At 38.0% G+C, this 16421-nt stretch overlaps 5 protein-coding genes across 6 annotated transcripts; 4 read left to right on the forward strand and 1 right to left on the reverse strand.

Annotated features, from left to right (window-relative positions):
- Positions 1 to 180: 180 nt before the first annotated feature.
- Positions 181 to 1719, forward strand: LOC129725425 (zinc finger protein 667-like). The gene is made up of 3 exons (XM_055681258.1): positions 181 to 343; positions 449 to 1515; positions 1570 to 1719. The coding sequence occupies exons 2-3, from the start codon at positions 455 to 457 to the stop codon at positions 1661 to 1663; spliced, it is 1155 nt and encodes a 384-aa protein (XP_055537233.1). The 5' UTR covers positions 181 to 343; positions 449 to 454; the 3' UTR covers positions 1664 to 1719.
- A 107-nt stretch (positions 1720 to 1826) lies between these two features.
- On the reverse strand, positions 1827 to 5076 carry LOC129725402 (RUN domain-containing protein 1). 2 transcript variants are annotated; one of them, XM_055681220.1, is made up of 5 exons: positions 4969 to 5076; positions 4825 to 4872; positions 2844 to 4747; positions 2688 to 2785; positions 1827 to 2583 (listed from the first exon to the last, which is right to left on the reverse strand). In XM_055681220.1, the coding sequence occupies exons 3-5, from the start codon at positions 4641 to 4643 to the stop codon at positions 2379 to 2381; spliced, it is 2103 nt and encodes a 700-aa protein (XP_055537195.1). In that variant the 5' UTR covers positions 4644 to 4747; positions 4825 to 4872; positions 4969 to 5076; the 3' UTR covers positions 1827 to 2378. The 2 variants fall into 2 exon arrangements, with proteins under 2 accessions (XP_055537195.1, XP_055537188.1); XM_055681213.1 differs by having other exon boundaries at positions 4825 to 5015.
- Positions 5077 to 5143: 67 nt separating this feature from the next.
- On the forward strand, positions 5144 to 7289 carry LOC129725411 (zinc finger protein 83-like). The gene is made up of 2 exons (XM_055681234.1): positions 5144 to 5622; positions 5689 to 7289. Exons 1-2 carry the CDS (start codon positions 5276 to 5278, stop codon positions 7244 to 7246), a joined length of 1905 nt encoding a protein of 634 aa, XP_055537209.1. The 5' UTR covers positions 5144 to 5275; the 3' UTR covers positions 7247 to 7289.
- A 149-nt stretch (positions 7290 to 7438) lies between these two features.
- Positions 7439 to 9621, forward strand: LOC129725417 (zinc finger protein 98-like). The gene is made up of 3 exons (XM_055681245.1): positions 7439 to 7911; positions 8079 to 8756; positions 8812 to 9621. Exons 1-3 carry the CDS (start codon positions 7601 to 7603, stop codon positions 9437 to 9439), a joined length of 1617 nt encoding a protein of 538 aa, XP_055537220.1. The 5' UTR covers positions 7439 to 7600; the 3' UTR covers positions 9440 to 9621.
- A 4289-nt stretch (positions 9622 to 13910) lies between these two features.
- On the forward strand, positions 13911 to 15106 carry LOC129725428 (NADH dehydrogenase [ubiquinone] 1 alpha subcomplex subunit 6). The gene is made up of 3 exons (XM_055681273.1): positions 13911 to 14123; positions 14240 to 14355; positions 14909 to 15106. Exons 1-3 carry the CDS (start codon positions 13994 to 13996, stop codon positions 15035 to 15037), a joined length of 375 nt encoding a protein of 124 aa, XP_055537248.1. The 5' UTR covers positions 13911 to 13993; the 3' UTR covers positions 15038 to 15106.
- Positions 15107 to 16421: the final 1315 nt, after the last annotated feature.

A 16421-nucleotide genomic window follows, 5' to 3' on the forward strand; every position in this document is an offset into this window, starting at 1 on the left:
TATCATGTACCTTGCATACTTTTGCATCATTATTTATGAACAATTATAATAGCTAAATTATGACTCTCCAGCATCACTGCTTTACAGTGAAAAGTAACCTCGTTGTATTTTCTACGTGACGATTGCGTTATCGGATTCAGCCAATCAGCAGCCGGTTCAAATTGGTTGAATGTAACGGTGACCAGCTGTCGCGTCTTGTCTTAGGTTTGTACTAGTTAGTGGCTAATTGATATCATTTGATTTTTAGTTTTATGCTAGTAGTATTTGGTGAAATGTGGTAAAGAACGATATCGAATTTCTCTACACGCTAATTCTGCGGGTGAAACGAGCTTTCGTTCAAAGGGTAAGCATGTACTTTTACAACAACTACATTTTTGTTAAAGTGGTCTAAGTTACTCTGAATCAAACCAGTGCGTTATGTCTCGATGCTCATTTTTGTAATTATTAGATCACGATGTCTAAAAGCTGTGCCATTCCTGGATGTCAGTCGCAGTGCGACATAGCAAAGTTAATCAGTGTCTGTTCTACACCCCTCTTAGTCCAATGGTGGAAGGATGCACCATGGAACTCAGTTAACTACTGTACTATTGAGAGCATGAAGGATACCCGCATATGCAGCACACATTTTCGTGAAGACCAGCTGGATTTTAGTAACATGTTACCGATCGTCAACCCTAATGTTGTGCCATCTGTAAATCTTCCTTTGGTAAAGGTCGAAAAGGAGAGGTGTAAAACCGTACCGAACTATAATCCGCTACTCATATTTTGTCGCTTTTGCGGTAAAAAACAAAATTGCCCTATCCAGAATTACATCGAAGATCTTATTGAGTCGGAGGGTCTAGTGCAACTTTGCCTTGGCCAACGAAGATTTTATGAGGGGTTTCCGAACGGAGTATGTGACCCCTGTTTCCAGATAATTAAAATGACGACTAACTTCATAAGAGTTTGCGAAAAAGCTCAGGACAAGCTACAAAAAATGTTTTTTGAAACATCGCAGATTGTCGATTCTTGCAGCAAGGAAAAAATTGAGGAAAATTTGGATGACAGTTGCGATATGCCTAGTGTAATAGTTTCATTTGATGACTCAGATAGTTCCTCAGACATTGATCTCAATCCGTTTATGGAAAATGAAAACCAAATGCAAACTATTACTATAGGAGACGACATTCCAGATCCTTTGGGGCTACAGGCAAAAAAGAAAGTAAAGAAAAAGTCCGATGACCGTGGTGAGGTCAAATGTACTTTATGCGATCGTATTTTCAATCGCAAGCGTGCTCTTAAGGCTCACATGGAATCCGTTCACGAAGGGCGTGTGTTTGTTTGTCCAATTTGCGGCAAACAGATGGGTTGGCGCAAGACCCTACAGAGACATAAAAAAAGTCATGAATTAGATTATTACAAGCACAAGTGTGAACTATGTGACAAATCCTTTAGTCGGCCGAGTCATCTTAAATTACACATGACGAAGCACACCGGTGAGAAAGTACACTGCCCGCTGTGTCCATCTAGATTCCGGTAAGCATTATGCATTGTTAAAGAAATACAGAATTCGATGAAAGTTCTTTTTAGTTGCAACTATAAACTGGGTGATCATTTGACAAAGCTTCATAAACTAGACGCGCAGGAAGCAAAGGAATTGGCACGAAAAGCTGTGAAATTCTAGTGTGAGTATGTATGATTTCATATGACAATATGAAATTAAATGCAAGATTGACCCTTTCCAATGTTGTCCTTTAGAAAGAAACGTATGCCCTCGTGGTATTCCAAAAATTCTAGCCAGAATTGTCCAATTTATTTTGGAATTAGGCACTTGTGAATTGAAAAAATTTTCGGTTCGGTATCAGATTTATTTTGAATTGATTATAAACATGTTTATTATTTAATAGTTTCATATATAACGCATCCTCAGTTAACAATGGCTTTATCATTCTCCTATGTATATTTTTATTATTTCCTCATCTGTGTCAACTTTATAATGATACTTCGAGAAATTATCTCTAATTTCACCATAACAGATTATGTCAGATTCTGTTTATTTTATTTTTTACTCTGCGCAGTAGCAATCAATCAACGTAAATCACTGCTCATTATTTTGTTATATTGATCTTTTTTTGTAATAAGGGAACTATTTTTTTGTTAGTTTAAAACTTTCGGATTGTTCGTGCCTGCATCGGTATGTGCTGGGTAAGCATGGGTTAACGAAATGTATGTTGTTAAAGCTTAGAGAGGATAAGTTTTTAGAGAAAGATTGTTGGACATTATTTTCGAACGGAATGTTTACTGGTTTACATAGACAGTAGTACACGAGTCATTCATAGTGTACATCTTAGAGGTACCTAGGAATACTTTGATGATGAGCAGTTGCGTAGATGGAGATCCTACATAAATACATCTTTGATATTTTTAAACTGACGAATGGATAAATCTACCGGCAAATCAAATCGGTACTGCGTCAAACGGTCCAGCGTTTTCATAGCATCGCGGAAGCCCGTATTAGCTACATAACTCCAACTGCTGTAGTATGAATTGATCAACTCTTTGCACTGGTAAACGAGGTGCAACCACTGCGTCAGCTTCTGGGCACTGTAAAATTTAAGAATATATTTAGGAAAAAATATGCAAACCTTATACCATAAGCGATTTACTATGATAAAGAAGATATTTGATTACTTTTCGTTCATACTTACTTCAATGCAGCGCAGATGAATGCTTTGAACTGTGAATTATAGCTCCTCTTATAAGGACTATGCAAGGAAACTATCGTACCGATGGTACTTAACAAACTCTGTGGGAAAAAGTGTGTCTATATTTTCTTCGTATAGTATACAACCTCTCGTCGTTACCTGTTTATTCGACTGCGGCCTTCCTTCGACCAAATCCAGGTTAAAGCTCTCTGATAATTTTCTAGCTGGAGTCGAGTTATACCGATCACCATTTTTAATGTGATAGTACAACAACAGTAGTTCCCATGCATGCATTTCTGCGTCATCCCCGCTGTAGTAGATTGTTTCTTCATTTTCTTCTTCTTCTAACTGCGGAAAGTGACTCTGTTCTGTCACGTCATCACCGTCAGTAAACTCCGAATGACGCCTAGAAGCAGTCGTAGCCGATTTAGAATTACCTGCCGTGCAACGTTTTTTTATGTTTTCTCTATAAAAATATTCATCATGTGTTCGAGATTGCGTCGGCTGTTGGTAGTTTCCCCCATTGAAACAACCAGCGAAGAATGGAACTATACTACCATTGCTCTCCGAAATCCCTCGTAGGCCATGTTGCATTAAAGCTTGAATTGTTTTGGCCAAATGTTTGCGCACAAACATCGTCAATTCAAAGTTTTTGTGTGTATTGGTTACTTGCAGGTCACCACACTCGCTGGCTGTTTCTAATTGTTGCACATCGTCCTGTGTTTCCATCGCCAGGGACACTACTTCTTGCACATCAATCTCTAACTTGGCCCTTATATTACCCCAGCAGTTTTCCTTGGATCGCTTCAATATATTACGCTGGAACTGTTCTTGATTCCGCTCACTTTTACAATGTAATTGTGAAATGGCGAACATTTGTAAAATCGTGCTAGCTTTGTCCAAAAGCCCAAATGCTTTGCTATTGAACGAATCTCTTCGACTTGATGCATGATTAGTATCTTCCGTAGATTTTTCCGGTTTTGTTTGTCCCTGATTGGCGGGAAGTGAGCGTGACTTAGCTCTTTCTCGATTTTCGGCACGTTCAGCAGCTTCCGCTTTTGCTAGTTCCTGTTGCTGAAGAAATCTCTTTTTTATTTCTTCTTTTTCGTTCGTTTGGAGGAAGCTGATGAATCTTTCCAAGTCCTGTATCTGAGTTTTAAGCTGTGAAACTAATTGTTCTTTCATTTTTAACGGGTTTACCAGTTGCTCATCTAATGCTGAGTCAACCTGATTTCTTAAATCTTCTGTTGTTAATTGGGGTAAATCTAGCTCATTTAGATTCAAGTGGATTTTGTTTTTGATCTCATCAATAATAACCTTTTGTTTTTCCAGCAGAATCGTATGCGGGAGAATCCCAGTTCCGGATTCGTAGGCATATCGTTCTAAGTCAATCAGTTGGTTTTTGAGTTGTTCTATAAGAGCGTGCTGTTTTTCGCGTAAGCTCTCAACGGATTCAGGACTGTTGTCCAAATTAGCCACCATCTCAGGAATGTTCTTTTTTACCGTCTTCTGTTGCAGCTCTGGTATGCCTAAAAATGCAAACTCTTCCAAATTTTTCAGCAAGTAGTCTCTTTCTTCCTGTGGGGCATCGACTATCTGACGAAGCCTCAGTTGAACCTGTGCAAAATGGGAAGTAAGGGCCATCAGGCTGGACGACAGAGTTTCGTGTTCATCTTCAAGAGATTGCAGCCTATTTGTTTCCGTTCCGCCACTGGCTGTTTCCGGTCCGCCATAGTGCGCACCAGGTTCAATGTTCTCATCTGTTAGGATGTTGTTTGACTCAGAACTAAATGCCGAATCAAAATCGAAATCATCATCCGATGCTGTAGTTCGCAACAGCTGTTCGTTTCCCGCAATCAAAGCATCGGTATGAATAACCGTTTCAGACTTTTCGCCATATTCATCGAAGATATTTAATTGTAACCCATCACTTTCGCTGATTTCAACTTCGATCGACATCCTAATTTCGTAGGTATTACACCACTTTAATTGAAGGAAGCTATTACCCCTAGGCTATCGATATCCTCCCACGCAGTCTAGCGTGTTCGTATACCTAAACACAACTGCGTTTCGAAGTCGCAATCGAGAAGAAATAAAGTCAGGTCGGATTTTTTTTTTGCTTGATTTGTCTCTAACTTACGTCCATATGTGGCTCAACTTTGCGCCTTTTGGATATCTGCACTGGGTTCTGCAAAAGATAAAAGCACAGCTACTGATTTGTAAATGGAATGTAGAGTAATATTAAGAAATTTTTCACAAATTTGAAGTTGAAAATTTTACGCACGAAAACTGAGTGTAGCTGCATGGAAAAACTTTTGACGAATATTGACGTTTCCCTGAATTTCCTTGCGAAGTTTTTCATGTTTTCCATTCCACCCACTCTTTCAAAGGAGCTTATGAAGAACTCATGCTCACTGCAATGCAGTTGCAGTGTACATAGGGAGAGTGAGCGTTTAACGAAAACAAAACAGTACGTGATGACAGTTCAGATTGTTTATCCTTCGGCAAGTTGTATTTATAAAACGTATAAAATGTTCTGTTTGGAGTAGTTGATTTTGTTTAAAAATTTAACCACTAAATTACGCGGAATCATGAACCTTAAAAAGATCTGCCGGATGTGTTTGTCGGAAAAGACGCGCGTGAAGTCTATTTTTAAAAATTACAAAAGAGAGCGCCTCCTCGTTATCATCACTGAAGTCGTTCAGCTTGAAGTAAACGAAAATGATGGTCTTCCGGTGAATATTTGCAAACCTTGTGCCAGCACATTGATCCGAATTCAAAATAACATTCAAGAGTTTCGTGACAATGAGCGTAAACTTCGCGAAAAGATGGACAAACTTCGAAGCAGATTAAAACCTGTTGAAGAAGAAAAAGAGGGAACGATATTGATCAAACAGGATCCACTAAACGACAGTTCCGAGTGCAATACGATAACAGAGTAAGAAATGATAATCTTGTATGTAAAATACTGTTTCAATGTTTGTTTTTCTCAATATTTTGTTAGGAACTTGGGAGTATACATAAAGCTGGATTTTCCAGAGTCTATTAATTCAACACTTACAGACAATAGTAACAGTGAACAATTACAATTCGATCGGTTTATTGACATGACATCAGATGATTTTATATCAGTCGAGCATGAACCAGGAATCGGAAGCAATTTTAGTACAGGACAGTCCAACGCATTGACGGACGATGCGCAAAGTAACTTACAGTGTGGAGAAGAAAGCCGACCAATGCAAAATCTGCCAAAAGTATCATTGACTGTGCGCGACAGAGCCCGCGAACCAAAGATAAAACGTAAGCGGCGACGACGATTTGATGATGATGACGAGTCACGCCCCAAGGTAAACGATCATAAGTGCTACATCTGTCGCAGTGAATCTATGGGGTCGGCTAAAGCTCTGTTGGAACACTTAACTGTCCATCTAGATCGAACACCGTACACTTGCACTGAATGTCAGATGGATACGATCGTGCTGAAAAGTGTTCGATCGTTGAATGTTCATTTGAAAATGCACGCCCAACCGATGAAGTGCGAATACTGTGATCGTCGATATTGTGACGAGCGAGCACGTGACTACCACGTCAAAACCTACCACCTGGGGGAAAGTGCCCCTTGTCCGTCCACGTGCGAACAGTGTGGAAAAGTATGTAAATCAATATCGGCGTTGAAAAGTCATATGCGTGACCATCGGCTCAGTCTAAAATGCGAATACTGCGAAAAAATTTTCCACCGGCGCAACAAATTGAAAGAACATGTTACACGAGTGCATGAAAAGGCCGAAAAATACGAGTGCAATCTATGCCACCGTGTTGTGCATTCATTGGAAAGTTACAACTCACATCTCAAAATGCATATGAGTGAAAAAACATACGAATGCGATCTGTGTCCGATGAAGTTTTACACGGCAGGCAATCTAGGTCTTCACAAAAGAATTCATTCCGGTAATGCCAATTACAAGCCGCACAAAGATTGGAGCGGTCATTACACTGTTCATCAAGAGCCGAACCAAGACAAGATTTATACTTGTAAACTATGCGGTAAATCCTACACCAAAACGGTTATGAAGATAAACAATCATCTAAAAAATCATTTTAAAGAAATTAAGTGTGATCGTTGCGACCTGAAGTTCGTCAACGAGTCTCAGCTCAAAACTCACTACGTTGTGCACACTGGTATTCGACAATATAAATGTGAATTCTGTGGCAAAGACTTTCTGCACAAAAACAATCTTACGCAACATTTGAAGCTTCATCGTAATGAACAAAATTTTGCGTGCGAATTTTGCGGTAAACTATTCACGTACAAAGAAGGCATGAAGGCCCACATTCGAAACCATCATTTGCGTGAAAGTCCTTACGAATGCGTCATATGTAGGAAAAAATTTGTTGACAATGCTTCACTAGTCCGGCATACAATCGCTGAGCACGAGGAACCACCGAAACAGGTTGATCTGGGTCCTCCACCATTGATGGGACTGGCACCACCATCTGGGCAATCATCAAAGTTTGATTGCACTATGGTAGCATCGCAATCAGAAACATTTTTACTTGGTTAGAGGCTAGCAAAATCATAACTCATAATAAATAATAAGAATTAGACCTGTTGCTGTTATATTGTTGAGAACATCTTAAATAGAGTAAATTGGCAAAAATGTGTCCCATTGAAAAGTCATTGCACATAATCGAAAGTTGTTTTTTGACTTAAATATGATAACATTATTTTTTTGAGTATATATTCACAGTGAGTGCTTTCATTGCTTTATGCCATTCTACTTGAGTGTTGAGTTCTCCTTGACAGAAGCAATGATTGAAGAAAAGTTTTTAACAACAATGCATTCTTTACATCCTGAAATGCAATTCTATTGAAAATTGTTTTTATTACTGCGTTAAAGTTACAAGTGGATGCAAAAATGGACATTCAAAAGCTTTGTCGGTTGTGTTCGTCAGAGAATTGTGAATTGAAGTCATTGTTTCAGGACAATCTTGGACAAAGCCTGCTGAAAATAATCTACGAAGCTCTTCGCTACACGGTTCGCGAGAACGATGGCCTTCCATCTAGCATCTGTGAACCGTGTACAGTCAGCTTGACCAATCTGCAGGGTACCATTCGTACTTTTAGAGAAAATGAGAAAATTCTTCGAAGGAAGATCTTTGGGGAATCGTCGTTCGACTACGGTGACGGCGACATGGGCTCTACAATGGAGGTGGAACGGATTGAAGTGTAAATATAAACAAACTATTCTGTCAGAGTATTTAACATTTGTTCAACTTTTGTTTTGAACTTCGCTCCGGCTTTGGAATATGATTAATTTTTAGACCGTTCCAAAATCACAATGAGCAATTGTTTTCAAACTATGCTTCAAATTAATTTCGTGAATTCTATTTCAGAAATGCAGATTTGATGCTCAAGGGAGAGCCTGAAGAGACGGATGATCTGTTTCCCATCAACGATGCATTAGCACCATCTAATGAGCTGCAAATGCCGGTGGACGTTATAATCAAGCACGAATCCAGCGATCAAGGAGACGGCGAAGTGGACACCCTAAAACCTGATGGTTCTGATTCCGACGACAGCAGAAGTTCATCATCAACGGAAACGGAAAGTAGCAAAACGACAAAGACAGTTGTTAAAGCGAGGGCGGCTCGAACTAAAAAACCTCGCGTTTCGCGTCGGCAGCGACGACGTGATCCTGACCGACCGAAAGTAAACGACCACAAATGTTACATTTGCAAAAGCGAATCGATGGAGTCTGCGAAAGCGTTGTTAGAACATTTGTCGATTCACGTAGGCTTAACGCCGTATACATGTTCAGAGTGTGTTATGGAAACAATTGTTTTAAAGAACGTACGATCCCTGAATCTGCATAAAAAAATGCACGCGCAGCCTGTGAAATGCGAATATTGTGATCGACGTTACAGCGATCCAAGAACGCGAGACGCTCATGTGAAATTGCAGCATCTGGGAGAAAATGCTCCACTTCCCTCGACTTGTGAAAAATGTGGCAAGGTTTGCAAATCGATTGCTGCTCTTAAAAATCATCTTAGAAATCATACGTTGGACATTAGGTAATGAAGTCAAACATCCACTGCCAAAGTTTCTTCTAACTATTATACATTTTAGATGTGGTTACTGCGGGAAATTGTTCCACAAACGAAGCGTACTATTCAAACATGTAACCCAGGTGCACGAGAAGTCGGAGAAGTATGAGTGCAACTTATGCCAGAAGGTATTGCATTCTCTGGATAGCTATAATATCCATCTTACGTTGCATAGCGCAGGTAAGTTATTCAATTGTGACTTATGTCCAATGACATTCAGTACGTTGGGTAACTTACGTTGCCACAAAAAAGTTCATGCGAAAAATGCTAACTACAAACCGCACAAGGATTGGACAAGTCATTACACCGTAACGCAAGATCCGGAACGAGGTAAAATTTATACGTGCAATCTGTGTGGTAATACGTATTCTGGTTCAATCAATACGATCATCAGTCATGTAAAGTGTCATATAAAGGACGTTCAGTGTGAACAATGCGGTGCCAAGTTTTCCAATAAAAACAAACTGAAAAGTCATTACGTGGTTCACACCCGTGAACGAAACTATAAATGTCAATACTGCGGGAAGGACTATCTCTACCGGCAGCACATGAACTACCACATCAAGCAGGCGCACAAGCTACCCATTGGGGCCGCTGCATTAACAGGTTCCAGCAGTCGGAGTGCACCGCAAAAAGATACAACTGAGTGAACGAACCGTCTACTGACAGGCTTTTTTGTTGGTCATTCCGAAATCTTATTCATCTGTCGACTGGTGGCATTCAAATCTGTCGACTGGTGTCATCTTATGCATAGCAACAAAAACTTCCATTAAAATAGATCATCATACTTTAATACACTAATGTAGAACTGAATTTCACTGTTTCAATGATGCTGGAATAGTTTTTTTGTGCAGGCTCTAGTTTTGTCGAAGTCAGCAAGTTTTTATTTATCTTGCAGTTGTTTATATTTACTTTTTGGTGCAATATTTTATGTACATAGGTATGTCGTGGAAAGCGAGTTAATTTGCGAAAATGTAATTTGAAAAAATATTTTTTTCAGCGAAGCGTTACATTTCGCGAGGCTACCATGCAAAATTGCGTCACGTGGGGAGAGGGGTTAGTGTATTGAAAATAGTCAATATACCAATGTTCCCTTACTAAAATCATACTTTACACTGGTGATTATTATTTATTGTTCAGTCAAGTGAAGGCCCAAACACAATGCATACGTTTGCGTTGCGTTGACGTTAATTTGACAGAAAATGTATGGGCTAACTGTCAAATCGCCGCAAACGCAGCTGAAACGTATCCATTGTGTTTGAATCTGTACTATTTAACTTTGCACGAGCGGTAAATTTAACATATAATGGGGGTTATCAAACTACTGGTTCAATAAACCATTTTGCGAGACGTTTCTAAACTAAGTTCATAAATGTAATTTTGACAGGAAGCATTGAACCGCTGACATAACACATGTTAACCCTCTCTTTACCATGGTTACTCTAGAGCACCATAGGGTTGGATCAAAGATAACTAGAACAAGGTACCTAACTTCCATAATTTTCATACATTTTGAATAAGACCGATTTCCGACGGTTAGTGCTGCCATCTGATGACTTTATCGATTTATTGTGCATAGTCCGTCATCGATCTTTGAGCCGTTCAAGATTATATATGAAAAAGGTGTAGCTGTTTGGTCAGCTCGACGCTTAAGATAACAAGCAGATTAATGATATTGTCATATTTGGCACTTAATGCTATTGCCATATTTTTTGCACTTCAAAGTACGAACAAAATGTGTGAAATTGACTGTCAGAGTGGGAGTTTATATTGAGGGGTTATATTTTTTTTTCAGGTCCCATTCTACCAACACCTAAAGTTTGATATGTCGCAAGCCAGGTTTTTAGCAACATTGTGCGTATGGTCAGGCTCACCGGGGCACCCAATTTTTGCTCTATTAACCTAGGCAAGTGGCTGTAGAGTGTGCTCATAGCGGTTATCAGGAATTTCTGATGGTACGCTCAATTTTAAATGATGCACCGATTATTCTTAATTCTTCCGGAAAGATTCATGTTTGAGAACTAAACATTCGTACACATTATTAACATTTTTCGGATGGCAGCAGTGTTCAGTCGCCCAGATGGATACTGAAAAAATTGTTTCAGTAGCCATGTCTTGGCCTTGTCGTCAGTTGATTTTGACGTTAAGTATACATCATATTAACAGTGTATCCAGCTTTTTACGCGCCATAATGGCGGACGCTATAATGCAAAGTTCGTAATCAATTACCCACCCTTTTGACAACTCTGCTTACGTCAGTTTGAAGTCTTCATATATTTTTATCAAAAGAAAAATATACCTGGCAACATTTGTGTTGCCAATTTCACAGAAATCGCAAATCTGACGGAAGCAGAGAGGTTCGCATATTACGAACACGCATTATAGCGACCGCCATTATGGTGCGTAAAAAGCTGGATAAATTAGTTCGACTTTTGCGCAACGACACTCATGTCCGATGAATTCTGCAAGAGTCAGGTATCTTGTTCTAGTGATCTTTAGTTGGATGCAAAAAGCCTTAAGAAATCTTTGTTCAAAATGCATAGATATGCTCGTGAACAATCAATATATTGTTCAAGAATATATTTATACATTTCAAGTAGCATTGGTAAATATTTCGGAAGACTTTTTGCATCCAAACCTATGGTGCTCTAGAGTAACCATGGTAGAGAGAGGGTTAAGGCAACATTAACATCAGCAGGTTCCGTAACAGCTGTCAGTTCGTAAAATCTAAAAAAACTAGCAATATTCAGCGGGAGAGATGGGCGGAGAGAATGTTGTAAGCCAAACGAACTGTCAAAGTCCGAGCCAAACGAACGAGAAAGGGAACAACGCACTGCAGTCTGGTACAATGAAGAACGTGTTTATTTTCATACGTTTTTCTTTTTTTGATGCATTAAAATTGCATTATCATATTGATTGTTACCCGGAGGTTCACAAACCTTGTGTATGGTTAACAAAATAATTGAGGTGAAAGTGTATAAAATTGAACATAAACATAAAACTTATTACCTCTACGGTTTTTGCGAAGTAATTTATTGTTCTCCAGGACTTCCATCGTCACCACCAATTATTCAGCTTTTTACGCACCATTCGCGACTATGAAGGTGCTGATATTTTTTTGGTTTTTGCATGAGAAAAAGAAGGAAGGAAATATTTTTGCTTTTGTCATCACACAGATTTTGACAATTGCATATGAGAGTTCGCCTAGGTGCGAACAGCCTTTAAAATCTCTTTAAATTCGCGAATAATGGCGGTCACGCGCCCGACCAACCACTATTTAAGTTTCTCTATGAAACGAAAACGATCGCTATCGATTAGCTTTGAACCTATATCGATTGATTTCAGGTGATATCGTTTCATAAAAGTACATAATACCCCGTTCACACAACACCGCATATCACCTGATATCAGGTGATTCGTGCTATCGAGGCCATATCACCGTCCATATTACCTGATATCCCATACAATCGAGCTGTCAACGGATATCACCTCGACTACATGCTATCGCGGATATCATGTTTGAAAACCAATAATAACCACATTTCCAGCAGTTGGCAACATGGCCAACAGACGTTTGACGCAACCCTACAAATTTCGCAATTCGCGTTGCATGCGAGAAAAAAGGAAGGAAATATTTTTGCTATCCCGCACATTTTGACAATTGCATATGAGAGTCCGCGTTGGTGCGAGCCAACTAGCTAACATCTCAATCCTAATCCCATTGCTCTTGTTGTCTTGTTTTAGCTTTGACCTGTTATTGTTTTCATCTCTTTTCAATTACCAAAGCAAATGTCAAATCGTATCAGCTCACTGTAGTGTGAAAACTCGAAGTGATGTCCGATATCATCTGGCGATATCAGGTGATATCCGGCGTAGTCTGAACAAGGCATAAAAAGTGGTTGATCGGGCGTTCGTAATATGAGATCCTCTGTGCTTCGTAAGTTTTGGGATTTCTGCTGAACTGGCAACAGGGTCAGAATTCGTGAAACGGATCACTAAAGCCTGTATTACACTTTTTGATCAATGGTCAAATCATGATGTATAAAGAGATATGGTGTAACGGTATGTCAAAAGCAGAATCGGCCATATTGCAAAAAAAATTGCCAGCGAGTAGATGTGTTTATAAACAACTAGGGCATAAAAATTATCGCATCTCATAATATATCATTTGGATGCATTTAAATTATAAATATGGCAATGCTACACTGCCCATAAAAGCATAAGACTCCCATATGACTTTTTGGCAAATTTGAGTTTATGCTGTCAATGTATCTTATTTTATTCATATTTTCGTATGCTTTGATGAAATTTGAAAGTTTGTTCTGAAAAATACTGGAAAAATACCAAACCTTGCCTGTCCCATATTGAAAATAAAGGCATACGAGTCCCGTTCTATGTATATACTAATTTTCTTTCAAAAATAATATTTCACATTTGTTATCAGTTAAAAGAGAAGTTTTCGCATACAAATATTATTGACTAAAATGAATTGAAACACAGTTCATGTGTGCAAGGCCTGATTAAAAATAAGGTAGAGACATTAAAACTGAACAAAACTTAGATATATTTTCGAAGAAAATCGAATGATAAAGTGAAGTTTTTTCTAAGCACTGTTTCCGGAAATTCTTCTTAGCATCTGGGATCGGTTGAAAAAAAATGTTCAGGAGTGTGGCCTTACGGTCTGTATCAATTTCTTGTGGAGAAAAAATACCTTTAATAGTAACTATTTAAAACAATATGTTGAAAATTTATGTTCTGAGGCACTGGAGAATCTGAAAAAATCACAAGCAATGTTGACAAAATTTCGAAACTTTTCTGAAAATTTCGAGTTGGTGTTTTTTTGTTTAAAAGATATGGGGTTTCAAATTTGGCGCCGCAACGCATTTTCAAGCGAAAATCAAGCGAGCAGTAGTACTATTGACAACTGATATTTCAGATTTTAGACTGCGATTCTCAATTTTTCGGGTATAAACTATTTATAGTTTGTGTCCCAAATTTTTTTTAGCAGCTTGTGCTAGTATGTGAAGATTGTTTTCAATGACATCGAAAAATTTATTAGTTGTTTCCCAATTTAAGCGTGCTCTAATTATCTGACAGCTGTTTTGCTGAACCGGTACAACCGCTAAAAGTGTTTTTATAGTTGATTTTACCTGCAGGTTCTTTGTTTGTCCTTTTCTATAGATAATTCCAATCACGACAAAACGATGGCCAGCCGGGAAGCGGTACGCCGAGCCGTACAGAGCGTTCGTCCAATTCTGTCTGTCGATCGGGAAGAAGCTCGTAAGCGTGTTCTGAATCTTTACAAGGCATGGTATCGTCAGCTTCCCTACATCGGTAAGTTCCTTCTGCTGTTATGTCATAGCAAGCAAAAAACGCAGTAGGCATTTGCAATAACAAAATCCGTAATTCGCGAGAAATGCGATATTGTACGATTTATATCTGTTTTCTAGTGATGGACTATGATATTCCAAAATCGGTAGAACAATGTCGTGAGAAACTACGAGAGGAGTTTCTTAAGAATAAAGATGTGTCCGATATTCGAGTGATTGACATGCTAGTAATCAAGGTATGTATGTATATATTTCTATTTGAGAGTAACAATCAACAATAATTTGGAAAAACTGTCAAACAGATATTATTTTTATTTTTGGAATTAAAATAAGAAAATCGATGGTCACTCGTGCTGCAAAATGTGAAAATAATTTCAAATTTTTACAATATAAAAAATCTGGTTTCTTTCAATCGGTTCGTGCTGAAAATAATGTATTTACAATTTCCAAATTTGTGGCCATCAACAGTTGATGCTGCTAACCTTATTTTGAATCTGACATGATTTATGAGAAATAAAATAAATTGTCAACGACCAAAGTTAAACTGTCCTCGGTTCAGGTTTTACACCATTGAACAATGTTATACCATAAGATATTTGAATTTGGGGATGCTCTGTTACAAAGTTACAGTACGCTGTAACTCATATTTGTTCAGTAAGCTAATATGTAAGTTTTTATAATTATTACGCAGAATATTATCTTTTAAATTTCCTAAAAGAAGATTAAAAATGGACGAAAAAAATAAAATTTCGCTACTTAGTAGATAGCTCTATTTTTTTGCACTTTTAGGGTCAAATGGAACTGAAGGAGTCGGTCGCTATATGGAAGCAAAAGGGTCATATTATGCGCTACTGGAAAGAATCGGTTGAGCCAAAGCCAACAGATTTTCTATCTAAGTTCTTGGCAGGACACAATTAATCATAGAGAATCAGGAATCAACCTTAACACTATATATGTAGTTTGAATAAAAAAGGATCAACGTTTAAAGGGGTTTTGCCTTTAACGTCAAGCAACAGCTAGAACATTATTCCGAAATTTAAACTTGAGTTTGCACAGAACCATCTTTCATAATTCTGATTTAACTTGATTTATATCGTATAGTTTAATTAGAAGTCCGAATCAAAATCAGGTTTTTTTTACAAAACATTTGAAACACAAAATCCAATTTAATGAGTCACATTCATATTCTAGCAGATAGGAATTTAAAACAGCAGAAGCATTTTTCACTTATTTTTACGTGTAAAACATCGACAATTTTCGGAAGATTCTTGGAACTTTTATTTTATTTCTGACAAGGTTAATCATCACTTCGACTGAAATAACTTGCCGGTGTTCTTTGAAATGAGCGTACTTAATTTTTATTTTACAACGTTTCTCAATATTTTTCTTAAGTGGTTTTATTTTCTAATATCATAATTGTATAATTACCGTAAGGCGTCCCAATTCTGCGCACTTCGTTAAAAATGTTTTAAAATAAAAGCAGATTTTCAAAAATGAGGTTTGGATGTGATTTCCTATAGGGTATCGAACGTCTTCATTAGTGGTTTTCTTCGGCAGCTTTTATGCAGCAATCTTATGCAAAAAGGGGCTGAAAAAAACCACTGACGAAGACGTTCGATACCCTACATTAACTGTAAACTTTCTGCTTATGTTTCTTCTTTACTAAACAGCATCAAGAATTTGATACGAAGTGCGCAGAATTCAGGCGCCTTACGGTAATTATACAATTATAATTATTAGAAAAGTCAAAACTTTTGTCGATTAAAATTTAATTGGTTGTTTGACTTTTTTTGTAAAAATGGTACAATCTTTGTTTTTGTTCTATTCATTCAGGTAGTCTAGAACAAATACAATATACTCATCAGTATTTTCCAAAATTCCTTACCTTATGTCGTGGTATACCACGCTTGATGATGGTCTCATTTCTTACCCCTACGAAGGTTTGAGATAGACGATTTATCTATAAAATATTTATTTTTAGATAATTCGAAATGCAAGTTTTTTTTTTAAGTTTTATAATGAGTGATCGTTAAGTTGTTAACACATAGATAGAATTCAGTTTTTTGAAAAACGAGAACGGATCCACAGTATTTTAAAAAGGAGAGGGCAATGTCACTTAAAACGGGGAGTCAAATTGACGCAGACAATTTTTCTATGGTTAGAATAATGTCTAATATATTTCATTTGAGATCAAGTCATGTTAATGGTTGCGCAATTATGTTTCCCATTTCGCTCAAGCTCCGTTTCTCTTGTACACGACAGGATGAGTCACAGAAAGCTCACACCAAAATTACCGCCAGAT

This window comes from Wyeomyia smithii, chromosome 1 (assembly GCF_029784165.1).
Source record: "Wyeomyia smithii strain HCP4-BCI-WySm-NY-G18 chromosome 1, ASM2978416v1, whole genome shotgun sequence".
Taxonomy (NCBI): Eukaryota; Metazoa; Arthropoda; class Insecta; order Diptera; family Culicidae; genus Wyeomyia; species Wyeomyia smithii.